The sequence below is a fragment of the Gekko japonicus genome, unplaced genomic scaffold (genome assembly GCF_001447785.1).
Source record: "Gekko japonicus isolate JY-2015 unplaced genomic scaffold, Gekko_japonicus_V1.1 scaffold371, whole genome shotgun sequence".
Taxonomy (NCBI): Eukaryota; Metazoa; Chordata; class Lepidosauria; order Squamata; family Gekkonidae; genus Gekko; species Gekko japonicus.
The window spans coordinates 591,755-619,597 of NW_015171514.1; the positions used below are offsets into that span (position 1 = coordinate 591,755).

Consider the following 27,843-nt stretch of genomic DNA (forward strand, 5'->3'; position numbering starts at 1 on the left):
TTCAGATCTAAAGGGGGAAAATTGTGGGGAAAGTGGATTCGGAAAACATGGGGTGATGGAGCACTAAATGTATTACTGGGGAGGCAAAAAGTTGTGTGGAAAGTTGTGTAAACTTTGATTATTTATGAACGCCGATGTGGAGGTTTGCATGTGTGCCGAATCTGAACAGATGACAATCTGCAGCTGAAGAAGGGCATTAGGTGTGCAAGTACACAGCACGTGCCTGTAATCAATCAAAACTCCGTAAGAGAGTCAGTTCAGTTCAACTTTTTTTCCCAATAAACTTTTCTAGTCAGAGGATTACTCTCACAAATACTTCTCATGAAAATGGAATGAATGACCGATTAGTATAGGCAATTTATTCCCTTCAAGACATGAACTTAATACAGTATATAGTTTTATGGGGCTGTAAATTATCCATAGTACATATTTCCCGGGGTGGGACAGATTCCCCTGACTGGAAAAAATATGTGACTTTAGCATTTGCAAATATTACAAAGAGATGAAGTTGCAGATATGGCACCATGGATTCTGCCAAGAATAAGTCTTTCCCTTCACAGACTTGTCTGTTTCCAGTCTAGAACTCTGTGTACAGTTCTGGGCATTTCCATAAACCCCTGAAAGATGCCAAACTGCAGAGAGGAAAAGTGAAATGGGATTAGCTAAGGATTAGTTTATTTAGACAAACAACAGATTTAAGCCTTTGCGGTGGTGTTGAAGTATGACTAAGTTGTGACATAAATCTAAGGGGTGTAGAAACAGCAAGGGGAAAAGAGAGAAATTATTTAGGGTGGTCCAAGAGGACAACAGTGAGTCATGGGACTGGGATGAAATGGAGCAAACAAAAACAGCGGCCGCCGTCCATTTCCTGCACATTGAGTCACTGGATCATGCTGATGGGAGAAATTCTGCACCACAAGGAGATGGCCATATGCATGGATAGATGAGTGGTCTTAAATGTTACCTAGAGAATGTGTTGGGAATGGGCAACCTGGAACCCTCAAAGGGTGCTGTTTTTCCCAAAAACAGGAGACAACAAAACTACTTTAATTTTCAGATAGGAGTATAAAAACCTATTTTTATTTATTTATTTGCACTATTTCTCACTGGGACTCAAGGCGGATTACACAGAGTAAGTCAATAGAATCAACAAGGGGGGGACATTCAGTAAACAATGAAACAGGATTTGTGTTGTAGAACCGACCAGAAATCTGAAAACAGAACTCAAGCTGAACAGAAATGTTAACAACCCACAGCAACTATACACAGTAAAACAGACCACAGCGCCCAACAATTTTTAATGAGTAACTTTATGGAACCTTGTGTCCAGTGCTGCCCTATAGCCCATGTAGAGAAGAGCCCTCTTTAACAATTCCGTTTGGCATTGTTTTTTGGAAACCCAGGAGAGTGGGAGCCTTCCCGGCCTCCTCCGGCAGAGGCCACTCCACAGGGTGGGGGCCACAATGGAGGAAGCAAGTATATGGGCAGCTGCCGGTTTTGCCCATTTGCAAGGTAGCGCCTACTATGCTCTGGCACCTGTCATGCCAGAGCATAGAATTAGGAACCAAAGCTCATAATACTTGGAAAATGACATCTTCTGCCCCAAGCCACTGTATCCACACCCTTAATACCCAGAAAACACTTCTGTGCCCTGGTCCTTTGCTGCCTTCTTGGGTGCTCCATTTAGGGTTGCCAGTGTTCTCTCTAAGCTGAGTGAGTGTGAGCTAGCTCACAGTTTTTTAACCTCCGGCTCACACCTTTTTGTCTTCGCTCAGGAAGGAGGGCTCCAGAGCAGTGTTCCCTCTAAACTGAGTTACTGTGAGCCGGCTCATCGTTTTTTAGCCTCCGGCTCACACGTTTTTGGCTCCGCTTAGGAAGGGATGCCTCCAGAGCAAACTAATTTATGCAGCAGGCAAATCACCCACTCACAACTTGAATGCCAACAGCTCACAAAGTAGGATTTTTGCTCGCAAGACTCCACAGCTTAGAGAGAAAATTGCTCCAGAGCAAACTAATTCATGCAGCAGCCAACTCGCTCGCTCACCACTTTAATGCAAGTAGCTCACAAAGTAGAATTTTTGCTCACAAGTCTCCAGAGCTTAGAAGGAGCATTGGTTACCACCAACCTAGGGGGAAATGTCCTGCCCCTCTAATGGCAGTTTAATGAGATGTTCCCTGCCAGCTGATGTTACTTATCTCCATGCTAAGAAAACCTTCAACAGCTCATTCTGTACAGAATAAACCTTTGTTAAGGGTATAGGACTCCCCCCCCGTCCCCCAGTTGGTGGCAGTCCCAGAGGATCAACAGCACCTCTCATGCCGCAAACTATGCTGCCCAGACAGTGAATTTCCACAGATGTTCTGGATCAGGGTGCTTTAAACAGGGGAGTGGTGCCTTGTTGATCTCCATGGGAACTGGATTAAGGCACAGTTTGTGAAAACAATAAAGATGGACACATGGACTCTGGTAGCATTTATTTCATCCTTGGGAGACAGAACTTGTAAATGCTGCAGCACCAAAAGATTTCACTGCCATGGAAGCTGCCTAGCTAAAATTAAGGTGGGATATTGTCATTTATATAATAATCTTCAGGTGGGGCCTGGAGATCTCTATGAATTACAACTATTCTTCAGACTACAGAGAGCAGTTCCCGTTAGGGTTGCCAAGTATAGCTTACCTCCGCAGCAGGGGACTCCCGGGTGGATCCTGGAGCACGTGCGTGCGCCGCACGCACATCTCCAGGAAGTGACATTATGACGCCAGGCACACTGGGGGCGGGGCCACAACCATTCAAGGGGAAACCATAGAGTTTCCCCTCGGATGGTAGTGGCCCCGCCCCCAGTGTGCCTGGCATCATAACGTCACTTTCTGGTGACGCGCACACCGGGGTGGGGTCCCCCCTGGGGCCCGTTTCCGCAGCGGCGGAAATTGGGCCTCCAAAGCGGGGGTTTACCTGCCCCCCGCCCCCACTTGGCAGCCCTAGTTCCCCCGGAGAAAATGGCTGCTTTGGAGGGTGGACTTTGTGTCATTCTACCCTGCTGAGGTCCCTCTCCTTACCCAAACCCCACCCTCCTTACCCAAACCCCACCCTCAAAATCTCCAGGAATTTCCCAACCTGGACTTGGCAACCCTATGTAATGCATTATACCTTCTCTTCAGCTATGAAGAAGTAAACCTATAGCTGGGTGCTGTAGGGATTACGACATGGCTCTGAGGTTTAGCAGATCCTCAGGTCAGCTGTAAAGCCACTAGATGGATGCCCTTGGACAGGCCTGTATTTTCCATCCTCAGTACCTAAGGTTGCCAACCTCCAGGCGGTGGCCAGAGATCACCCACTATTACAACTGATCTCCAGTCAACACAAAGCAGTCCACCTGGATAGAATGGCCCCTTAGGGAGAGGGCGACTAAGGCTTTATACCCCATTGAAGTCCCTTCCTTCCCCAAACCCTGCCCTGCTCCCCCCCCAAATCTCCAGGTGTTTCCCAACCCAGAGCTGGCAACCCTATCAGTACTGCCCTGTTATAATATTCTGATATTACCTTCACAGGGTTTGAGACATGCTCAGGCTTGATGCAATGCTTCAAGCACATAGGGGACGTCCGGTATATGAACTCCCAGTAGCACTGCAAATGGAGGTCCATGATGCGTGTGTAGCTGGCTGCCCAGGACAACCTTCTCTCTTGGAGACTGGGGGCTATTAAAACAAACGAATGGTGATGTCCTTCGTGCCTTGCGTGTGCCTTGTTCCATTTTGAAAATGGCAGCAAGGGCTGCCAACCTCCAAGTGCAGACTCGTGATTTCCCGGGATGACAACTGTGCTCCAGACTACAGTGAGCCATTCTCCTGGAGGAAATGGCAGGTTTGGAGGGTGGACTCTGTGGCATTATGCCCAGCTGAGGGACAACCCAACCCCAAATCTCCAGGAATCCCCCAGACTAGAGCTGGCAACCTTAGACTGCTACTGCAAACCTATTCTTCCTTGATCTAAGCCTGTTTTATTTGTGTGAGTGAAGCCCAGTTTTCTGTTTCACTTGTGCTTTGATTAGGACTCGCCTCGAGTGCTGCAGACCGGTCACGGTTATGAAACAGGCCTCAAGCCCTCAGCAGAGGGACAGGCAAAAAAAAGCACTCGGACCAAACTAAATGAGATCATGGAAGATTCATACCTGGCTCTCTTTGGGCCTTGAGGAGCCCAGTTCAGGTTTGTGGCCACCGTGCTTAGGACGGGGAGTTTTAACCTTTTCCTTTGTGCCATTTTCCCAATGTAAATCACGTCTCCGAAGCTGCTATTTGTCCTACAGGAGAAAGCATACAGCAGCAGCAGCAGCAGCAGGATGATGGATGATGATGGAGGATGATGATGATGGAGGATGATGATGATGATGGATGATGATGATGATGATGATGATGGAGGATGAGGATGATGATGATGATGGAGGATGATGGAGGATGATGATGGAGGATGAGGATGAGGATGAGGAGGATGAGGATGAGGATGAGGATGATGAGGATGATGAGGATGATGAGGATTATGAGGATTATGATGATGATGATGATGATGATGATGATGATGATGATGATGATATTGGATTTATACCCTGCCCTTCACTTGGAGTCTCAGAGCGGCTTACAAACTCCTCTCCCTCCCCCTCCCCACAACAGACACCCTGTGAGGTGGGTGGGGCTGAGAGAACTCTGACACAAACTGCTCTTTTTCAAGGACAGCTGTGCCAGAGCTTGTGACTGACCCAAGGTCACATCAGCAGGTGCAAGTGGAGGAGTGGGGAATCAAACCCGGTTCTCCCAGATTAGAGTTCGCACACTTAACCACTACACCAAACTGGCTCATATGGATTAAAAAAAAAAAAAAGCAGAATAGCCGGTAATAGATTTCCTGTAATTATGTCTGGATTTGTGTGTACCCAGTTTAAGCTGTTTGCTGTGGAAGTACCCTCCCTGACGATGCAATCCAATGTAGAGCTACACCATTCAGAGCTACTTCACTCACACTAAAATCACTGGAGTCAACTGTGCACAGGATTTCACTATAAGAGTTTTAACACCTTGCCAGTGACTGAAGCCCAAGTGTCTTTCCATAGCGGCACTATTAATTTTCAAACTAGAATCCTGAAGTGGAACGTGAAATGGATCTCAGTGGGGCTTGTCTGCATCTGATGTGTTTACGACCCGAGAGAAATAACTGTGTCAGCTCTCACATCACCCTCTGGCCAATATGTTCAGTCCTTTCTGTTTATTATTCCTAAAAATAGCTGCTCTCTGTAGTCTACACCGTCAAAACAAAAACAAACCGTGAAAGAGTCCCTCATTCACACACACACACACACACACACACACACACACACACACACACACACACCCTTTCCAAACAAGTGACTTAAAGAACAGGGTGGCAACACATTTGGTGTGCACGTCAAACAGTACTAGAGTGCAATGTGAGCCAGGCTTCATTACATACAAGACATGAGGCTACAGACGAAGAAGAAGAAGAAGAAGAAGAAGGAGGAGGAGGAGGAGGAGGAGGTGACAGAAACTGCTCTTTTTCAAGAACAGCTCTTATCAGAACTACGGCTTGCCCAAGGTCAGCCAGCCAGGTGCAAGTGGAGGAGTGGGGAATCAAACCCGGTTCTCCCAGATTAGAGTCTGCGCACCACTACACCAAACTAAAGTCAAAATGATAAACAGAAAGCTGCTACTTTATACTTAACAAGCAAGACAGAAGCCCTTTTGCTCTGTCACAAGTACCATTTTTTTTACAAAGTCAACAATTTGCTATGTTCATATTTAAAACTGTGGAGGCGATTCACCATTGAGAGCACATGTAGAAAAAAGCAATCATGTTCCTTTAAAGAACCTATGAAGCAGATGTTTCTGTCTAAACATATAAAAGATCTATACCAGGAATCCCTGGTAGATCACTACTCCCTTGTTCACATCTCCGGGTGATTAGACAGTTGCATCTTTCCTTCACAATGTTATACAGTAATGAAGCTAATATTCCTGCAGCTGCCAAATATGGATTGTCTTTGATCCCTTGTGACAAAACGGGACGTAAATTGTAACTAGTGATAATAATATCTTCAGGAACAACTGTGCCAATTTACATTGCATTTCTAAGGTTATGCCACATATCTGGCTCTGTTCTCTTTCCGAATGTGAAGCATGTTTATAGCCTGAGAGAATTTCTTATTAATTCCAGTTTTCCTTACTTTCCTTCTGGCAAAACATCTGTCCTAATTTTCCTTACAAATATCAATAATATGTGTCATGGCATATCTATCATCTGGAGACTGACTGGGATTTACTTGTTTGCTACCTTTTAATCTCGCTCTACTGCCGTGTTTTCCCCACTCCCGTTTTATTCTCACAACAATCCTGTGAGGTAGGTTAGGCTGAGAGTAGGGACTGGCTTTTGGACATCTAGTGATCTTTGTAGGTGAGTTGAAAAAGCAGGGATTCTCACTCCATGTACAACATTCTGTCCACCATATTGGTTCCCCAGAATAACAAACACAAGATATTGGCAATTGTATGCATGAAGCTAGCCCTATCTTGTCAGCAATCTGAAGCAGTGAGCAGTGACTCACAAAAGCTCATACCCTACCACAAATTTCGCTAATCAAGATGCTACTCGGCTCTATTCTGCTGCTACAGACAGACTAACATGGCTACCCATCTTGTTCTAAAACGAGTTTCCCCTGGCTTTTGAGGAAGTCGTCTACCCAGGGGGCTGTTCCACCTAAGCCCAGTCACCAGGTGAAGGTCTGTCTGTAGAAGGTGAGGAGAATAATCTCGGTACGCAAGTCAAAACACTCTACTTCACAACGGGGCTTAAAAAGAGTCATTTGCAAAGCCATGGTGAAACTTTGCTCAAATGAAGTCCTGTTTCAAAACAACTTGCTTTAAACAAGCAAAGGACTGAAATCGCAACCTCAACAACTGGGCGGATTGTAGACTTTTTTTATGAGCCCCCAGCAATAAATCTTCGTTGAGAAGGCCAGGCAAGAGAGCTCTCCTTCTCCAGTGAAAACATGCTGTTCCCCTCCCATACTTCTGTAACCTTTCGGTCTACTCCTCCAGAAACTTTCCCAAGTAGAGGAAAAGATGAGTGAGGACTGTATCAAACCTGAGACTGAAGTCAGTTCTTTAAAGACTAATTATAGTCTTGCTGGATGCTAGCACCTGGAGCACCTTCTCTCAATCTCCCTGCCCTTTTCTTGGGCCAAATTTATATAATACTAGAGAGCTGAAAGTGTCTCTGTCCTCTCTCCCAACTCTGCTCTTACACACAGAGCTATTTTGGGGCAGGAACGCACAGGAGCGGAGTTCTGGCTGGCTTCTGAGTTGGCCACGCCCACTACAGTCAAAACCTCTGCGTGCCTGGCTACAGAGGGAAGGCCTGGAGAGCGACCCCCCTGGCAACTCCGAGGTGGGTGTGCCAAGGGTGGTCCTGGAAGGATCGGAGAGGCATTTAAATGCCTCCCTGTGCCTTCCCTGGCCTGTCCAAGGGCCGGCGTGCCTGGGCTCCCCGCAGTCGCGGAGCACCCAGGCAAGCCAAGGGAAGGCATGGGGGTGTGGCCTAACAGGTTAATGAGCTGCGCTGTCAGGGTGTGGCCTATTATGCTAATGAGTTACTGCTGGGCTTTTTCTACAAAAAAAAGCCCTGCTTACACATATCTCCTGTGTCACATTGATGCTTTCCCTCTGGCTGGTGCAGTACCTACTGCTGTTGCTATACTTTCCAGTGGTGGAGAAAAGGAGCATCATGTTTGCTTCCTAGAAACCCTGTGCCTGGTTGTGTAGTCTGTTGCTGCAAAATGATGAATTGAGCTCTTGGAGCCTAATCCCAAATATACACAGGTGCAAGTCCCATTCTTTTCTGTGGTGTTCATCCTCAGGGAAGTGTGCATAGAGGAAAGAGCAAACATTAAGTAAGTGTCTGTTGCAATTCAACGGGAAGCTGTTGATTATTTAAACCAGTGACTCTAGTCTAGGGAAATGTAGACATGCTTACATCCGATTGAAATCAATGAGAGTTGAGTTGGTTGGTATCTACTAACGTGGGCATCCCCCCCCCCCCAAGATCTGGCCCATTATTTCTTTGATCCAGCTGCCCTCCTACACCTTTCTACCCAGATCCTGACTGTTATGCTTCCATGCACTTTTGCAGAGCAAGTTAATTTTTAAAAAAAAATCAGCATTAGCAGATGTCCTGGACCAATTACACAATAGGTGAATTGCGTGGTACCAATTAAGTCAGACCGGCCATTTTCCTATGGCAGCTTGGTTGTGCAAAATGGCTTACCAGAGGTGAGCTTTTGTAATACCACAATGCCAGTCCCCAAGCAAACTGGACCGGGTGCAAACATGCTGCCCCCCAAACCTCACATTCTCATATGTCACGAATGAGACATTTCTATTCCATTTCCAAATGGCATAAATAGACCAGATTACAGTGATAGTCTTGCTGCATGCGCTAGGCCCCCATAGATCCCGGGGTCCTGACGAACTATACTCATTCCCTTCCTTGCTCTCCTCTGTGTGGATCACAGGTAATGCAAGTTTGTCAAGTAAATGGGTCCCACAAGCAAATCACACAGCAACTGTCATGTGATGCAGAATCCTCTCCTTCAAAACGTACTGCTTGTACACCGTTGGTGGGACGTGCTGTCAAGTTGCAGCCAACCTATGGCAATCCCATAAGGTTTTGAAGGCAAGAGATAAACAAAGGTGGTTTCCCATGGCCTGCCTCTGTGTAGTGGTGACCTTGGATCTTCTTGGTCGTCTCCCTGCTAAGTGCGAACCAGGGCTGACCTTGCTTAGCTTCTGAGCTCTGACTAGCCTGGGCCATCCAGGTCTGGGCACTCATACACGGAAGGGGGGGGGACTTACCCTTTGCATTTACCAACATGCAGCTGAAGAACTTTCCCATAATCTGGTTATCTTGTTAGGGTACAATCCTCATGTGGGTGAAAAAATACAACATTGCGAACACGTACTGAATATTTCTTGCATGAAAAAATTCAGGTTTCTTGCACTTGCTAAAGTCATTATCTAGACACATTACTAGGGAAATTAGTCCTAAAAAAATCAACATTGTGCTTCTCTCCCCCCCTCAACTATTCCTGGGGCCCAAAAAGTGCTTGAATTTAAGAATACAAATTTAACAGTCTGGCAGCTATTCAGTGAATGGTATCATTTTATACCACCTTTTCCCCTGCTGAGAGGAAAGATTGTGCGTGCTTCGGCTCCAGTTGCAGTGAATGGCAAAATGCCCACAGGACTTCAATGGGAGCAGGATTTTGGTACTTTATGTGATACTGCCAGGTGCAAACTGTAATGTGCAAGACCGTAAATGATTTGGATGCAGTTGGGAGCTCCAACACAGTGGCTTTCCATGAGAAACAGTTTAGACATGAATCCTGCAAGGAGACTAGTGCTGCTGTAATCAAGGGCTTAATTGCGTGCTTTAAGTCAAACACATGCTTCAGTACCTTGGTGGAATACCAGGTGGAAACACTTCCTTTGGAAAGGGGGGGGGATGATCCTGTGCCCCCAAAGCTGTATTTTGTTTCCAGCTTTGTACAGGATGTCTGAAATGTATTCTTGAAGGTGTACAGCTTTTGAGGCCGCAGTGTGACCCATCTGTCCTTAGCACTGGGAAAGCTGCACTGACGCCCTGTAGAGCATGTTATAGCAAGTGTACAAAGGCACAGGAAGCCATAGAGTATATCTGAAATAGTGCACATATGGCTTTGTATAGGAAGCTTGGAAAATATCAACAAAAACAACAAAAATGAGGTCCCGGAGGATATCAGGGCCCTGCGGGACCTTATGCAGTTCCGCAGGGCCTGCAAGACGGAGCTCTTCCGCCAGGCTTATGAGTAGGAGCCGCCACAGCCACTACCACCACCGCTTTTTTCAACAAAAGAGATCACCGGGTGGGAGGGGTAACATCTTTTACCACCCTGGTCTCTCCCACTGTGCGTATGATGGTATCTATGAGTTTATTTATGCATCTGTAAGTATTGATTTTAAATTGTTTTAATCTTGTATTTATATTCGTATTTGTAGTTGTATATGCACATAGTGCCTTATGTGAGCCGCCCTGAGCCTGTTCACGGGGAGGGCGGGGTACAAATGCAATAAAATAAATAAATAAAATAAAACTACCAATGCGCCATACACAAGTGAAGTTTACCTTATACTCAAATGCTTGCTGAAGAATAGTTTGTGTGGGTTATAGCCAGTGCTGAAGAGCGCTTAGCATAACAGAACAGGACTGGGAGGATAGCAATTCAGATGGCCACTGAACTAGCTGGGTAACTTCAGCCCAGTTACAGTTCGCCTAACATGAATACATGAAGATGTCTTGTACTGGGTCAGACCATTGGTCCAGTTTTGTCAATTCAATCTAGCAGCAGTTCTCCAGAGTCTCAGGTGAGGTCTTTCACATCACCTGCTATCTGATACTATAACTGGAGATGCTGGGAATTGAACATGGGACCTTCTGGTTTATCTCTGAGCCACGCCCCCCCAATCTACCTCACAGGGTTGTTCTGAAGATAAAATGGGGGAGAACCACCCAGAGCTCCTGGAGGGAGGGTTGTGTCAAGGGAAAAAGGGTGTGGTGATTAGAGTACCAGACTGGGATCTAGAAGACCCAACTTTGAATCCCCCTCTGCCATGGAAACTGGACAAAAGATGTTGGGGCGGTCACACTCTCAGCATAACCTACCTCACAGGGTTAAAATGGAGGATAAATGAGGATAAAGTTGAGATGTTGTAAACCACTTTGGGTCCCCATTGGACAGAAAAGTAGGGCATAAATGAAGAGATACATAAGTAAGATGTAACGAAGGATAAGATTTTCAGTCAAAGCTTGAGTCCAGTGGCACCTTTAAGACCAACAAAGTTTCATTCACAGTATAAACTTTGTTCTGCTGCTTCAGACCAACACGGCTACCCCACCTGAATCTATTTTCAGTCCAGAGTACCTGTGATGAACTCATCTTTCTCTTGGTGTCATTACCCTGAAGGTCCTTCACGGGAACCTCACAAGTCAGCTGGACACAGGGGACCAACCTGTTCTTTAAGCCCAATTGTAGGCCTCTCAGTATAGTCTCATCTGACTGGCACTGGCTATCCAGGGTCTCTGACAGAAATCTTTCTTATTATCTGCTACCTCATCCTTTAGACAGATGTGTTAGGGATTCAAGCAGAGAAAACACGCTATGCTCTAGAGCCCCAGGTAATTCGAGATATACTGCCCTCTTAGCTACAATGGCTAACCACATAGATCCAAGGCAAACAGAGACAGGGCCAGTTTGGTGTAGTGGTTAGGAGTGTGGACTCGATAATCTGGGAGAACCAGGTTTGATTCCCCACTCCTTCACATGCACCTGCTGGTGTGGCCTTGGGTCACTTACAAGTTCTTCCAGAGCTGTTCCCTCAAGTGCAGTTCTCGAAAGAGCTCTCTCAGCCCCACCTAGCTCACAGGGGTGTCTGCTCTGGGGAGCAGAAGGGAAAGGAGATTGTAAGCCTCTCTGAGACTCTTTTGGGTAGTGAAGGGCAGGGTATAAATCCAATCTCTTCTTCTTCCTATACTTTTAAGAGTTGTGTAGAAGAGGTAATTTTGGCAGGTGCAGCTTAACTAACACAGGTAACAAAAACTACACCATTGAAATATACTCCTACGGAACTATCAGACATACAGAAGCCACCCCCCATTGCTTCTGATCTCTGAAGCATTTCTCCACAAATTTTTCTAATGTTTTACAATAATCCAATCTTAATTCTGAGACAAATAAAATTAATTTCAATAGAGATAAGTGCAAAGTCCTACACTTGGGTACAAAAAAATCAAAGGCACAGATATAGAATGGGAGGGACTTGTCTTGACAGCAGCACATGTGAAAGGGATCTAGGTGTTCTGGTTGATCACAAGCTGAACATGAACCTGCAGTGTGATGTGACTGCGAAGAAAGCTAATGCAATTTTAGGATGCATTAACAGAAGCATTGTGTCCAGATCACGGGGGGTGGTAGTTCCGCTCTATTCTGCTATGGTCAGGCCTCACCTGGAGTACTGTGTTCAGTTTTGGGCATTTTAGGAAGGATGTTGACAAGCTCGAGCGTGTCCAGAAGAGGGCAACCAGGATGGTGAGAGGGTTGGAATCCAGGTCTTATGAGGAAAGGTTGAAAGAGTTGGGTATGTTTAGCCTGGGAAAGAGAAGGCTTAGAGGGGACATGATTGCAGTCTTCAAATAAATGAAGGGCTGTCATGTAGAAGATGGAGTAGATCTATTCTCTCTTGCTCCGGATTGCAAGACTAGAACTAATGGGTGGAAATTACAAGGGAGTCGTTACTGGCTAAATATCAGGAGAAACTTCCTAACTGTAAGAGTGGTTGAGCAGTGGAACAGACTGCCTCGGGAGGTGGTGGATGCTCCTTCGCTGGACATTTTCAAGCGGAGGCTGGACGACCATCTTTCGGGTATGTTGTAGGGCTATCTTTCGGCTATGCTGCTGCAGAGTGCAGGGGGTTGGACTAGATGACCTACAAGGCCCCTTCCAACTCTAACATTCTCTGATTCTCTATGATTCTATGAATTCCCATTGATGGGAAGTTTAAGTAAGTACTAAAGTTTCCCATGGAATTCAATATGCCGAACTCTGGATGGATCGTGCCTCTTGTATTTACATCTTTAAGCAACCCCAAACAAAGAAGAAATTACAAACTGTCAACTCAAACTGAAAGGGAGAACAAATATCACACCATAAAATATTTATTAGGAAACAAACAATCTTTTGTCTTCACTTATAAGAATCACCTACTCAAGTGCCCTTTCAAGGATTTTGTTTTAAAAAATTATGCCAAACATTACCATTGGTTTTACATTATTATACAAGACATATAAAACACCACATGTCACAAACTTTTTTTAAAAAAAAAATTACAACTCAGAGCATATTCCCCATCTGTTGTAAATTAATTTCTAAATAGTTTTGATTTAACTTTTTCATAGACAAGTAAACAAAGAGATTCACCTGATTCTTTATGTAAGCAAAAGGGTGTGTGCGGTGAAAGCTGTGAAACTTAAAACTCTAGGAGAGAGAAGACGAGATGGCTAACTTCATTCACAGCTGGGGGGGAAGCTAACCTCCATGTCTGAGCCCATCTCCTTGAAGAGTAACAGTGGGGCTAATCAAGTGAGCTCCTAAGCATCCTCAATGTCATTTCAAGCCAAAAACACTTGGGAGAGGAAACATCCCAGTCCACACAAGAAGTTTTCAGTGGTATCTCCCAAAGGTGAGACCTGGGTGTTTCCAGACAGCCTTAACGTTTCAGTTTCATTTCCCTTCGTTACCATTTCCCCTCTTTGTTTCCACACAGCTGAACTAGCAATCCATTGCCATCCTACTTTTTCAACGTGTTTCCCCCACTCTTGCTGAAACTTGGGAAAAACAGGTTTCAGAAAGAGCAGGAAGAAAAACGTTGAAAAAACAGGACAGCAAGGGATAGGAGGAGGTGGAGGAGGAGACTGGATTTATATCCTGCCCTTCACTCGGAGTCTCAGAGCAGTTTACAATCTCCTTTCCCTTCTCCTCCCCACAACAGACACCCTGTGAGGTAGGTAGGGCTGAGAGAGGTCTGAGAGAGCTGCTCTTGAGAGAACAGCTCTGAGAGAACTGTGACTGACCCAAGGTCACCCAGCTGGCTGCATGTGGAGGAGGAGCGGGGAAATCAAACCAGATCAGAGTCAGCCACTCTTAACTACTACATCAAAGTGGCTCTCAACAGCTAACAAAGCGGTGTGGAAACAAGGAGAGAAAAGGTAACAGAAGGAAATGAAACTGGAACATTAAAGCTATCTGGAAAATGCAAATGTCTGCTACTCAAACACAGTAAGCTGTAGTACTTTGTAGGGGGCAATCATCAATCAGGTGCTTTTGATGCAGTAGATTCTTACATGGTATAAGATTCATACATGTAAAAGCTCTGAAGGAGAGTGCACACCGTTTTCTGGGCGGGAATACTATCTGTGCCTTCTTATTTTTATTTCATTGGTTAAGATGCTTCCCCCCCCCCTTTTGTGTCTTTTTTACTTGTGCATGTAAAAAAAAATTTTTTTAAGCCAATGGATTTAGCACAGTGTCAACACATGTCTGGCTTTTGTAAACAGAAACATATTGAATGTTTCATTTATTGCTGCTTTTAAACGTGGAGACAAATCTTACAGCACAAGATCATGCATGTTTACCCAGAAGAAAACCCCACTGTTATCCATGCAGCTCACACCTACATACATCTTGCAAAGGATTGCAGCCCTACAAGCCCTGGGCTCCCAAGGCATAAAATGGATGTAAATACTTCTGCAGACCTTCCAGTTCTTTTTTTTAACAGCTGCCATAACTTTAGCTGATTGACAGGATCCATCAGGATTAGTGCAATAGCATTCTTTCAGATCATGCTCATTCACCTGGAAGATTTTAACTCCCCCAAAGCTTTTACCCTATACAGAAATAATTTGTTAATAAAGTAATTTTTACACAGTGGAAAGCTACAAAGATGTTGCTGTCCGCTATTCCCCTCCCCAAAGCATTTAGGTGATGCCGGTATTTACTTCTAGCACCCTTTAAAGAAATCCTTCTACAACTGTACCATTATACCTGTGCGAGCCATTCCATATTCAGTTGTTTGGACTTTCACATGCGCACACACAGAGGTGGTCAGCAAGAGCGGTATTAGAAACGAACTCCACTTTCTGTGGCCCACACCACCTGGGCCTGGATTTCATTTTTAGATTCCATTTAACCAGAAAGTGGGGTCCTGCTGGAGACACCCTTGGATGCAATCCATCGCATGCCACTGAAGCTAAACTATAAAGCAAGTGTATTTTGAAGACTGCAGTAGCCTCTGCAAACTTTGTCTGCAAATGCAATCAGACTTGAAACGTGCAGGACCAAAAGCCAAAACCATAGTTTTTGTGGTTATTCCAGGCTGGAACAAAACCTTTTCCACTTCTGATCTGAAAACTGTTGAGGTAAGCAACACTTTTGCAAAATGTTAGAAGTTCCTGACCATTCCTGAAACCAACAAGTTCTTGAAACCAACAAACTTCCTTTGCATCTCGGTCCAAGAAACCAAGGGGGCTTCAGGGGCTTGTAACATTCCTTTGTGCCACTTGACTAACCTCTCTAAGGGGACTTTCAAGGGCAGGTATAGCTAATGAAAGAAAAAAAAGGGGGGGTGGCGGCAAACTCTTTGGATCCCAGCCAATGAATGAAAGGACCCAAAAACGTTGGATGACTTCAGGCCCCTCTGGAAATGAAATTGTTTGCACATTTCCTACAGAGGAAGTTATTCGTCATAAAATATAGTCATTTCAAATTAAGCTCCAAGGACTCTGTAACTAACAAGGAATGCACTGTTATCGCCTTCTGTCATCACTGTGATTGTCAGTACAACAAATAGGAAGTGTACTTAGAGGACGAGGGGGGGGGGAAGGGTAAGAAAAGATGCTTTTAAAACACTATCTTGTACAGCATAACAAGACCTTTTCTATTATCTAGGCAAATTCCTCTATGCTGCTCCTGAAGGGCACTTATTGGCTGAAGCATCTAATCACTCTCACATACACGTGACTGGCTGAAATGTAGATACCTCTCCAGCGTAATACTTTGCCTCTGTAAATCATGCAATGGAATGGAAGCACTATCTGGAAATGTTAATTCAAAAATATCTTCATACAGGGTGTTCTCCTTTTTTTGGCAAATAAATCCAACAAAAAGAAAACCATTTATAAACACGGTCTGACATGCAGGAGCCATCCAAAATTATTTACAAATGATGTTCAGCAAACTTTGTCCCAAAAGCATTTCTTGTCTGCTCGCAGTCTGTTGCAGCAATATATATATATTTTTTGCTTCCGTGGTTGATTCCTCTCCCCCACCCCCCAAAGTTATACAGTCACTGCTGGGTACATCTTCTGTTCACTATTACTGTGAGGATAAGGAGACTGAATTGGCCTGTATCCACTTTGCAGACCGTCCAAAAAAGGTGGGACGGGGGGCATGGAGTCATGTTGCACAGCATATCCTACGTACTGCGGGTGCAAATACTGTCCTTGGTGTGGCACTATCTGTGTAGCCTGCTGGCAGTTCAGTACTGAGAAATTTGTAGGCATGTTGACGTATACATTATTCATGGTCCCTTCTGGTAAACAGCAGTTGGTTTGTGACCTGGTAGGGGGGCCCCTGGCACCTGAGTTGGCACTGGAACTGGAGCTGGCAGCAGTACTTGATTGACGTGAGGAGGACCCTCGGGAGGTGCTGGCACTTGGAATCATGGGAATGGTCTCCATCATCCGGTTACCTCCAGGAGCTCTGCTCTGCTGGGGTTCTTGCTTGGGTCGCAGGCATCGGCAGCAGCAAGCTGCGACCAGAGAGCCCAGGATGATGAACGCGACAAAAACAGATCCGACGATAAGGAACGGCACATAGATAGGCACTGCCAACAGAAAACAAAGCATTCAGACACCATCATCGCACAAATATGCATTACAAAGCAACATGATGAGGCTTGTGCCTTTGTAAAAAAAAACCAAATGTTAGTACATTCGCTTAAACTGTAATGGAAGAGAACATTTTTACAAGTATGCATTTTCCTAGCTGCTTTTCTTCTTATATTTAATAGGGGGAGGGGAACTATTGTAGGACTGCTTTTTGACAAGTTCACAGCATGGAAATAAGACCTGTTTTGAGTACAAAATAAAAATATAATTAAACAACGCTGGCAGCATCAACATTCAGAACTGTTGATACTGTGTTTTCTAACTGGGCCACTAGGCTATTGTTGACCACAAGGCAAAGACCATATTTCTTCAAGATCAAGAAGCCAGTAGCAAAAGAACAGCACTGCATCAACCAGACAATGAATCTGTCTAGAACAGACTACATGATGAAATGCCTTTAACTTCCTTCTCTTTAAGCAATCCACCAAGCACGGCTGTTGCCTGAAAGCTGCGAATTTCAATGGGGGACTTGCACAAACTTTGTTCCGAGCATCGGTGAAATTAATGCACGCTCTGCAATGCGTACGTTTTTCAGGAGTAAACCATCTCTAATTATAACATCACTTCAGGCTAGTGCTGGTAAGCTCAGGATTCACAAACAGCAACCCAAGTGCTGGATATCTATCAAGGCTTCCCCAAAGAGATGTCAAAAGACTGAAGTTTACCCTTGAAATCCAGTTACATAAGCACATGATTAAGAGGTGGTGTGGCTTATTTATTTATGGTTAAAGCAAGAGGTAGGTTAGACAGTAAAATGACATGCCGCATTTCTTAGGGATATTTTTTGAGGAAAATTTCTGCTTTTCAGAGTTTTTCTCAGTAGTATTTTTAATTGGATGGATACAAAAATCAACACTAAAAAAGGATACCAATACAATAGTAACATTTGTAAAGTCTGAATGATCTGCTGAAACAGACTACAGTCACCCACACAGATAACTAGGACCTTGTTTCTCCCTCTTTCATCAGTGTTCTGGTTATGTAAGAAGGATGTTTCATTTTCCTATTTCAGAAGCATTTTACTCCCCTTTTCCCACACAAATAAAGAACTGCACAAATCTATCTGATAAGCATATCTGCCCATCCCCCTTTTTTGCTGCCTGATAAGCATTTAAATCACATTTAAAGCTTCCTTTATTTATTTAATTTATTTAAAACATTTATCTGCCGCCTTTCCACCCAAATAGGGTCCTCTTTGGTAATACACTTACTGGGACCTATCCAGGGATATGTGAAATGAGGCCAGAGAGTAGACAGTATGAAACACACAGAGGAGGAGGGGGAGGAGGAGATTGGATTTATACCCCGCCCTTCACTACCTGAAGGAGTCTCAGAGCAGTTTACAATCTCCTTTGCCATCCCCTCCCCACAACAGACACCCTGTGAGGTAGGTGGGGCTGAGAGAGCTCTTTTGAGGACTGCTCTTCAGAGAACAGCTCTGAAAGAACTTGTGATTGACCCAAGGTCACCCAGCAGTTGCATGTGGAGGACTGGGGAATCCAACCCGGCTCTCCCAGATTAGAGTCCGCGCTCTTAACCACTACACCACACTGGCTATGAAACAGAGCTGTCCTGGTTCAAATCCTGCTCCTGCCATGACACTATTACATAACTGTAGGCAAACCACCAAGGGGTTATGTCTCAGTGGTAGACCATCCGCTTTCCATGCAGGAGGTCCCAAGTTTTAATCCCTTGCATCTCCAGCTAAAAGGATCAGGTAGTAAGTGATGGCAAAGGCTGAGATCCTGGAGGACTGCTGCCAGACAGAGTAGACAACACTGACCTTGGCAGACCAATGGTCTTACTCAGTAAAAAGCAGGTTCACGTGACCCTCTTTTCCTCAGCTTCTAACTCACATCTATAATGTAGGGAATGATACTGACCTATCTTAGAGAGCAGTATAAAGATTATATTGGCTAATACATGCAAAGATTTTTGAACACTATAAAATGCCCCCTTGTCAACACATCAAGGAGGTGACCCTTCATCCACAAGGGCAGGCTGTATCTGGCAAGTGGTGGGAGCTTCAAGGGCGTGGACGTGTCATCTGTGCCATGACGTCACTTCCAGGAAAATCCAGAAGTGACATTGGGTAGTGCTAGGAATTGCCAGAAACAGTATGGTAAAATCTAGTGTGACTTCTGGGTTTCCCCTGGAAAGTGATGTTTCAGTGAAGACAACGCTGATAGCCTTTATTTTAGTGAGAGGCCTGGCAGCCCTATCACCCCCCACCCTAGAAAAAGGATTAAGAAGAGGAGAGTCCAGGTTCTCACTTAATACAGAGCTCCTATCTGGGAGATATCCCTAAGCTGTGTAAAGTGCACCTCCTGAATGAATGGGACCCCAGTTACTTCAACCTCCCTATCATAACCAACTGTTTTAATCATTTTGTAAACAAACACACCTACTTGGGGGAGGAGGTTGCAAACTAAAGAGAAGTCTAGCCGTATGCACCAAATAGAGTTCGCAAACAAGAATTCTTCCATGACAAGATACAGTTCCGTCTCACGGAACCTGACTCTCCACTCTTCAACCTGGGAGTTCTAAAAACTCTCCCAGGGACCTCACTGTCTCTCCCAGAGGAGCTGTTCTCTTTTTCTAACCAGGAGGTCCCAACACACCTCTTGGGAGGCTTGCCCTTCCAGCCCTCAATAAGCCAAGGTGCCCTCCCTAAGAAGCCTCTCACACCGTGTTCCATCACGGGACTGTCCTTGTTGCACTGGGTTTCAGTAGGTCTGCTTCCCAGCTGCCTCACAGGCATAACTTTATCACCGCCTGGCAGAAACCGGTTTTCCTTCACTTGTTAGCCCCAGAGGAGCTATTCTAAATATTATTATTATCTGTATTCTAAGATGCTTGAGAAGATACATCCTCATTGATACTGCCAGCAGGGTTCACATGGGTCAGGAGTGATCCACATCTGTTCTGCATTGGTCAGGTATTGGATGCTGCACGCAAAGTTCCTTATTGTGCATGGAGAAAAGCAGGCACAGCCCCAACTGCTGAATGTGGGCATCCTGTAAAGAGGATCTGTATGCACAGCACTCTGGGGACCAGCCCCGTAGCTAACAACTTTTTGCTCAGGGGGGGGGGGCAATGTTTTTCTCGGGGACCTTAATGGAAAATCCACTCTACATTTTCTTTGCAACTCTTGAGCTAAGATAAAAATGGGTGAGCCGGAGGCTAAAAAACTGTGAGCTAGCTCACCCTAACCCAGCTTAGAGGGAACTCAGGCTCTGCTCCTCTTTCTGTTTGTCCCCTTGTCGTCCTGCTGGGGGTGTTTCCAGGGGGCCATCCAAATGGAGAGGGGGAATGTAGTCATCGCAACCCCCCGGCTGGGACTCGGAGGGGGGGAAAGTCTAAGGAGCAGCACAAGAAATGAGAAGCTGCTGGAGACTGACTGATTTTCACCTCTCCGCCTCTCTGCCGCTCCGGCAGCGTTCTGGGGCTCTTCTACCCGGCAACAGCTAGTCAGCACTTGGGGCCTTTTCTCATTGGCTGCCTCAGCTCCGTCCAGTGCCTCTGCCCAACACCCGCTGTTGCTCCCATAGCTGCCTGGACCTCCCTCCACACTGGACTTCTCCCACCTCGGCAAAGGCAGCAGGAATGGGGGCTTGGCGGGGGGCCTGTGGCTCCTGCTGCCCCTCCTGAGTGGGCTCCTGGTGGTAGGTAAGCCCACCCCACCCAGGGGGAGGGACCCATAAAATCATTGGGGCGGCCTGGGCCCCGTGGGCCCCACAGTAGCTACGGACCTGCTGGGGACAGATGCTGACTCAAACACATCAATCCAAAAACCTCCCTGGATCAAGGCAATTGTGTGTATCAGGCAGAATATCAAGTTAAGTTTGTTTAGAAGTAGTGGACCTGTTTGAATCCTAGAACAGCGATGAAGTTCAAGAAGTCACTGTTCCCTGTTATACATATCACAGAACTCTCACCTTTGAAGGGTGTAACTCTGCTTAGGACTACACTGCTATACAGGTAAGTTCTAGTACAGAGTAACACCAAACAGCACTGCTTTATAGAAAACCACCCTGGACACAACTGCAATAAAATTATACCGTACTGTAATAAAATGTCCTTTATAAGACTTAATTTAAACCATCCATATTAAATTAATTTAAACTAAATGTGGATTTGCCTCTAGAGCAAAGGACTGCTGAACTGAGACCCCTCTGTGCAGAAATTCCTAAGAATGAAGCTTATGAGCCTAGCCAGTTTTGTGGCAACGGTTCGACTGAGACAGACAGCCTGTATCCAATCACTCTGCTCAGCAAAATCTGAAGCCTCCATATAGCCTAAGGAGCCTTCTCACACAATGTCAATGGCTCTTAATGGAGAAAGGCTTCAAATTCCCTGAGCAGAGTGGCTAGGGTAGTAGTACAATACATAGCAGGCCTCAAGTTGTATACTGGACTGGGTTTGAACCAGAAAGCAGGAAATAGGGCAGCACTAGGGACGCACACAGAAGTATGGCTTAGGTTATAGTCAGACCCATGCTCTTGAAGGACCACAAATTCCTGGAGCCTGTACCACAGGTGGCACCAATACCACAAGCTGACCATCCACAAACTGAATAGTCATTGTATGGCTGGAAATGGGGTGTGTGTGTGTGGGGGGGGTCATCAAAATCCCAAATGTGTAAAAACCATTAGTGTAAATGCAGTCTACTAGTCACAGTACAGCAGAGGTGCACTTCTGGGTATATGTATAAGTGCCATCAAGTTGCAGTTAACCAATGGCAACACTGTAGGGTTTTCAAGGTAAGAGACAAACAGAGGAGAGTTTGCCATTGCCTTCCTCTGCACAGCAACCCTGGAATTTCTTGGTGGTCTCCCATCCAAATACTTAGCTTCTGAGATCTGCGATCGGGCTAGTCTGGGCTATCCAGGTCAGGGGTATGTGCACTTAGCCACATCAAAATCAATGGCATAAGTGAACATGATTACATTGGCCACTATGATCAGTGTGTTTGTCACTTTATCCATGTTCTCAAAAATACCAAGTCTCATTGCTTGATCAAAATGTCACCAGGTAGAGAAAGAGGGACCTTTGAAATTGTTAACTGCTGTCACAATCCATGAAAATAGCTTTAATCTGAGTTCAGGCATGGTAGAGCCACAGTGAAGAGCTTTTAGATCCATCGGTGTCAAAGGGAGAGCAACATATGTGCTTAACTTTGCGTATATCTTTTATTTCATTGAGACTTCAAAAGCTCACTACTGAGCCAGAGTGATGTAATGGTTTGAGAGCTGGGTTCAGATGCAGACTCTGCCAAGAAGCTTATGGGTGAGTTTGGGTCACTCACCACTCTCGGCCTAACCTATCTCACAGGGTTGTTGTGAAGGTAAAATAAAATGAGGGAAAGCCATGCACATTGCCTGGAGCTCCGTGGAGGAAGGGCAGGAGAAGCATATATTAGACTAAGCCTCTGAATCCCAGAACCAGGAGGCAGCACCAGGGGAGGGCCCTGGCCTCTATGCCCTGTTGGCGGCTGTCCAGAGGAACTGGTTGGCCACTGTGTGAGACAGGATGCTGGACTAGATGGACCACTGGGCTGATCCAGCAGGTCTCTTCTTATGTTCTCATGAAGACCTCGGCCTCTATGCCCTGTTGGCGGCTGTCCAGAGGAACTGGTTGGCCACTGTGTGAGACAGGATGCTGGACGAGATGGACCACTGGGCTGATCCAGCAGGTCTCTTCTTATGTTCTCATGAAGGCCTCGGCCTCTATGCCCTGTTGGCGGCTGTCCAGAGGAACTGGTTGGCCACTGTGTGAGACAGGATGCTGGACTAGATGGACTAATGGTCTGATCCAGCAGGGCTCTTGTTCTGTTCTTAGATAGACACAACTACACCTAGATTATAAGACAGCCAGTGTGGTGTAGTGTTTAAGAGTGCTGGACTAGTATCTCAGAGGCCTGGGTTCAAATCCCCACTTGTGCCATGGAAGCTCACCGGAGTGACCTTGGGCCAGTCACACTAACCTACCTCACAGGGTTGTTGTGAGGACAAAATGGAGGAGAGGAGAACTATGTAACCCATTTTGGGTCCCCACTGGGGAGAAAGGCAGGGTACAAATGAGTTAAATAAATAAAATTATGCCCTTAATATGTAATTAGATGACTAAATAGTGACTTTGGGCTAGTCACTCTCAGGCTACCCTATTGTGGTGATGAATATACAAAAAATGATGCCGTTATTAAAGATTTAATGTATGGAGGAGAGTTCCTCTGTCTCCCGGTGGTGTCTACGAGGAAGAACCTGCAGATGGGTTTGTGAAGACGGCTGCTGGGACAGTTGCAGTTGGGGGGTCTCTAATATGTTAATAAACCTGTTGAGTTACTTCACAAGGTCCCGGGATAAGTTTCTGGGGGAACCTGGAGGACCTGGTGGAGAACTTCCCAAGTTCCCATTACCCACGTTCTTGTTGCCTTGCTTCAAAAAGGTCTGTTGTTGTGAGGGGGGAAACGGCACGGGGAGAACAATGTTGTTATCCGCTTTGGGTGGGTCTCCGCAGTGGAGGAAAATGGGGTAGAAATATCTCAATAAATAAATAAAGATGCTGAGTTCTGATGAGTTTTTAACTCCTGGACGATATGAAGCCATGTGGTTGGCGGCTGCAGTCAACCAAATCATCCCCAGTGATGGTTTTTGGGGATGGCTCTAGCTTAAGTGCTACCTTCTGAATTTGTGGCAGCAGAAGCAGACGGTGACCATTCGGTCACGAAAATTATGGAATAAAAGGAGAACGAGCCCACAGCATCAAAGCAGTCAACAGAAATTTTGCCAGAAATGATTTGGAAAGAAAAGCCCTGGGAGGTGTCTGAGTAGGAAATCCCAGGTGTCTGGGATTTCCCCCCCGCCCAAGCCCACCAAATCTGTCGCAGCTACACATACACAATCTAAGAAAAGGAGGCAGACTATACTGCGGGGGGGGGGGGAGCTTCCTCTTTATCTACAAGGAAAAGACGGTCCAACCAAACTCCACCCACTTCCCTGTCACTCCTCCCCCCAAATAGGGGAGGGGCTTGCATCACAGTGGCAGACCACATGCGTTGAATGCAGAAGATCCCTGGCACCTCCAGTTAAATGAGTGCCAATATCTAGTTTGAGGAGAAAGACCTTTCTGTGTCTGAAGCTCTGGAAATCTGCTGCCAGACAAACTGGGTAAAGCTGAGCTAGATGGACCTGTAGTTGGACTCTGCATAAGGCAACTTCATACATTTATATACGTTATAACCAAGTAACAGAAGACTCCCTAGAAGCTACAATGACTGAACTGAGGTGATTGTACTTTGGTCACATCGTGAGAAGACAAGACTCACTGGAAAAGACAATAACGCTAGGAAAAGTCGAAGGTAGCAGGAAAAGAGGAAGACCCCACATGAGGGAGATGGACTCAATCAAAGGACTGTAATACCTGAGCAAGGTTGTTAATGACAGGGCATTTTGGAGGTCATTAATTCAGAGGGTTGCCAAAAGTCAGATGCAAGTTGACAGCACTTAACAGATGTGTTTCTTGCTGCTGGACATTCTTACCATATGGGAATAACAACGCCTACGGCATGATGGACAGGCGTTATCTTCTGGTGACACAAATAACTGCATACTCTTTGGGATAAGCAAAGAGACAAGTACTCGATGTAGACTAGATGCCGTAAGTCAGAAGCAACTTCATCACACACACACAAAATAGAAGGCATTTTCTATAATGGTTTTTGGGAAAAGGGGGGCTTTCTTGGCAGCACCCACTTCATGGATGGCAGCAAAACACTGCTAGATCCTCTTGAAAATTACACCAATGCAAGTGAGGGCAATTTTCACCCATTTTCCACCCTCCCTTGGCAGCCCTCCAACTCCCCCTCCCACTCTGCTAGTAGAGGTCCCCTGTGCACCAAAAGCAGAATTTCAGGGAGGTATTTCAGGCTACAGTGAGGGGGGAGGCTGGGAAGTAGCACTTCCACGCACAGAAATTTTAGATGGGATCCAACCCACTGCAATTACCATTTCTGTAAATATATGGCTCAACAGGAACAAAGGTAGTTAGCTACACATTGCTTATTTTCTGAATACAAAACTAGTATAGTCAATAAGACATTAACTGAGGGTTTTTTAAATTTATAAAACTTCTACTTCGGTTTCAAATTGCATGCATTCCAAAGTAAAAGCAGCTGGACCATGGAAGATCCCAGTTTCAGGCGGTAGCCAGCAGTAGAACAGTCGGATTCGAGTCCAGCATCACCTGAGAGACCAGCAAAACATTTGGGGTATAAACTGCTGAGAGTCAAAGCTCCCTTCATCACATAGCTTTGATGCTAAGAAGCTTATACCCAAAAACCCTCTAAGGTGCCGCTGGATTTGGTTCTAGCTGAGGATCCGAAATGGCTTTTCAGATTAGAGCAGCACCCCTCTGTTTCAGCCACACTGTCTCTAGATCCCATATAAAATGGCTTTTGAGAGTACCTCAGCATCTATGGCATTTTTATCCTGCCTTTTGTCCACAGAGTTAGGGAACCACATGCAACAGTTGTCTCTGTTTTATCCTCATAACAGTCCTGTGAGGGTAGATGAAGGCTGAAAGAGTGTGCCTGGCTGAAGCTCACCTTGTGAGCAATGCTCCCTCTAAGCTGTGGAGTCTTGTGAGCAAAAATTCTACTTCGTGAGCTACTGGCATTAAAGTTGCGAGCAAGTGATTTGGCTGCTGCATAAATTAGTTAGCTCTGGAGCCATCCTTCCTGAGCTAAGACAAAAATGTGTGAGCCGGAGCCTAAAAAACTGTGAGCTAGCTCACACTAACCCAGCTTAGAGGGAACACTGCTTGTGAGCACCGTGGTTGAGCGCTTAAACTTGAGTCCAGCGGCCAAGATGTCTGTCAGACACAAGTCGAATTTGAACCCATGTCTCCCCAGTCCTAACAGAAAACTCTAACCACTCTAACACATTTATCATTTTGTTCCAAACTTCTATTGGTATGTGGAAAAGGGACAGACGGAAGGGGAGGGAAGAAGACATGAGCCACTTTCTTTCATTGGCTAGTATGTGGACCACGAGGGTTTTACAAAGTCTGCTTTTTATACGGAATCAACAACTTTCACATGAGTCATGTGCTCAACAGGCCGCTTACTCATGTCCCCCATTCATACTTTGAATGAAAGGCCTATGCCGACTAACATTCGGTCCCAATTTTAAAGCTATACCGCCTAGGCCACTGCAAGCCAGCAAGCAGGCAGCTGCAGCAGGAGCCTCATAAGCTGGTGAAGGGGCTAACAGAATGAGCCCTGTGGTTTTCGTTGTGTTTGTCACCAAGTCACAGTTGATTTATGGTGACCCTGCAGGGTTTTCAAGGCAAGAGTTGTTTGCCACTGCCTGCCTCTGCGTCACAACCCTGGTATTTCTTGGGGGGGGGGGGGGTTTCTCCCAACCAGATACTAGGCAGGGCTGATCCTGCCTAGCTCCAGAGATCTGACAAGATCAGGCTAGCCTGGGCTATCTAGGTCCAGGTAGCAGTGCCATACCCAGTTCAAATGCCCGTCCACCAGGCACTGGCCTTGGCCACTTTCCCCCAGGTTCACTCCTCCTTTGAAACCTGGGGTCATATCATGCTACCTTAGAAGGCTGTTGTAAGAAATACAAGTGTTCCTACACACTAAATACAAGTATTCCTAAGTGGCACATGTCAGGCGTTATTGCTTTCATTTGGCAGGGAGCCCCTGTCCTGCTTCTAGGTGCACCTGGGAGGCAAAATGTAATGCTAAGAAGTACAAATCTAACGTACGCGCACGCATAAGGAGAAAATCAGTTGAAAAGCGCTTCGTTCTCTGCCATGCAATTCACATTGGGCCCAATACGCACTCCGCCCCGGGCCTTTGGGATCAGGCGAGGCTAGGTCTGCTTTTCGCGAGCAAACCAGTCCCAGGAAATGGGGGGCTCATACCTGCCGCGCCGTCCGGAAGGTCCTTATCCGGCCGGCCGTGCTCTGCTCCCCCCTGCTGCCTGTCGTTGTCGCACACGCCCTGATCCAGCCGAGCCTCGGCTCGGGCGCAGCAGTAGCGAAGGGCGCAGGTGCCGCAGCAAATGGTGGCGTCGCCGTCGTCGAAGTGCTCCGGGCACTGGAATCCGTCCCGCCAGACCGCCCCGTCCAGCCAGCCGTGGCAGTACTCGCCGCTGGCCCGCGTCCTCGCCGCCAGCCCCAGAAGCAGCGGCAGCCAAAGCCACCCGCCCAGCGCCGGCCGCCTCCCAGAACAGCGCCCCCTCCACATGGCACCGCTAGGGGGCGGCGGCGGCGGCAGCGCCCAAACTCGGGCCCCAAGTCAGAGGCGCAGTCCTCCAGAAAGACGGGCGGGCTTCTCCTCCGGCTGTCGTGCGACGTGGAGAGAAGCAGGAGACCGCGCGCGGGACTGACCGCGTGGACGTGTCCCAACTAATGTCTAAGAGTGTTCTAAGAGGTTGCGTGGTGGGGGCACAACTGCGGGAGGCCACGTCTAAGACTGTGTGGGACGGGACCGTCCTCCAAGCGGCGAGCGTCCCTCAGGCGAGAAAAGCAGGTCTACATCAGCCGGTCTGCGCTCGGCCTGTATTGCACTGGGGAGAAGGGGGCCCCGTTGAGATCCACGCGGGCCCTCAGCTGCGCCACTTTGGCATCGCGGGCCCAGCGTCAGTCACCCGCCACGCGGGGATTCGGACGTCAGGGCGCTTCCCTGAAACGCCCGCGCCCCCTTCGCGGAGTCCCTCGTGGCTAGTGGGGTGAATCCCACTTGCGAGGTGCGTGAAGCGCTTCGGGGCAGCGCGCGATATCCGGTCCACGGATTCAGCCGGGCCGGCGACGCCCCCAGACTGGCGAGCGGGAAGCCAGGAGAGGCTCGCCTGAGCCGAAGGAAGGAGTCAGTCCCCCTGACGAGCCCCGAGAACTCCCGTCTGCGAAGGCGAGGCGCTGCACGGGGAACTCATTGGCCGGCAGCGCCTCCGGAGCTTCCGAGCCGGGCGCCGGGCTGCCCCGCGAAACGGCGGGGAGGCTGCTGAGGCGGGAGAGCGGCACGCGCTCGCAGGCAGTGGAGAGGCGAGAAGCTGCCCGAGGCAGGCGGCGGCCAGAGGGGGTGGCCGAGGGTGGGAGACGCGCCAGAGCCCGCCGTCCCCTCGCCGGTCAGCAGCACAGCCGGGGAGCCGAGGCGGGACCACGGGGGGTGGCGGAGGCCCCCAGGCAGGCGGGACGGAGCGAGGGACTCTCAGTCAGCACCCTTCATCCC

At 47.0% G+C, this 27,843-nt stretch overlaps 1 protein-coding gene across 1 annotated transcript; it reads right to left on the reverse strand.

Annotated features, from left to right (window-relative positions):
• Positions 1 to 15,954: 15,954 nt before the first annotated feature.
• Positions 15,955 to 27,324, reverse strand: SHISA2 (shisa family member 2). Its single transcript, XM_015419374.1, has 2 exons — positions 26,535 to 27,324; positions 15,955 to 16,534 (listed from the first exon to the last, which is right to left on the reverse strand). Exons 1-2 carry the CDS (start codon positions 26,857 to 26,859, stop codon positions 15,987 to 15,989), a joined length of 873 nt encoding a protein of 290 aa, XP_015274860.1. The 5' UTR covers positions 26,860 to 27,324; the 3' UTR covers positions 15,955 to 15,986.
• Positions 27,325 to 27,843: the final 519 nt, after the last annotated feature.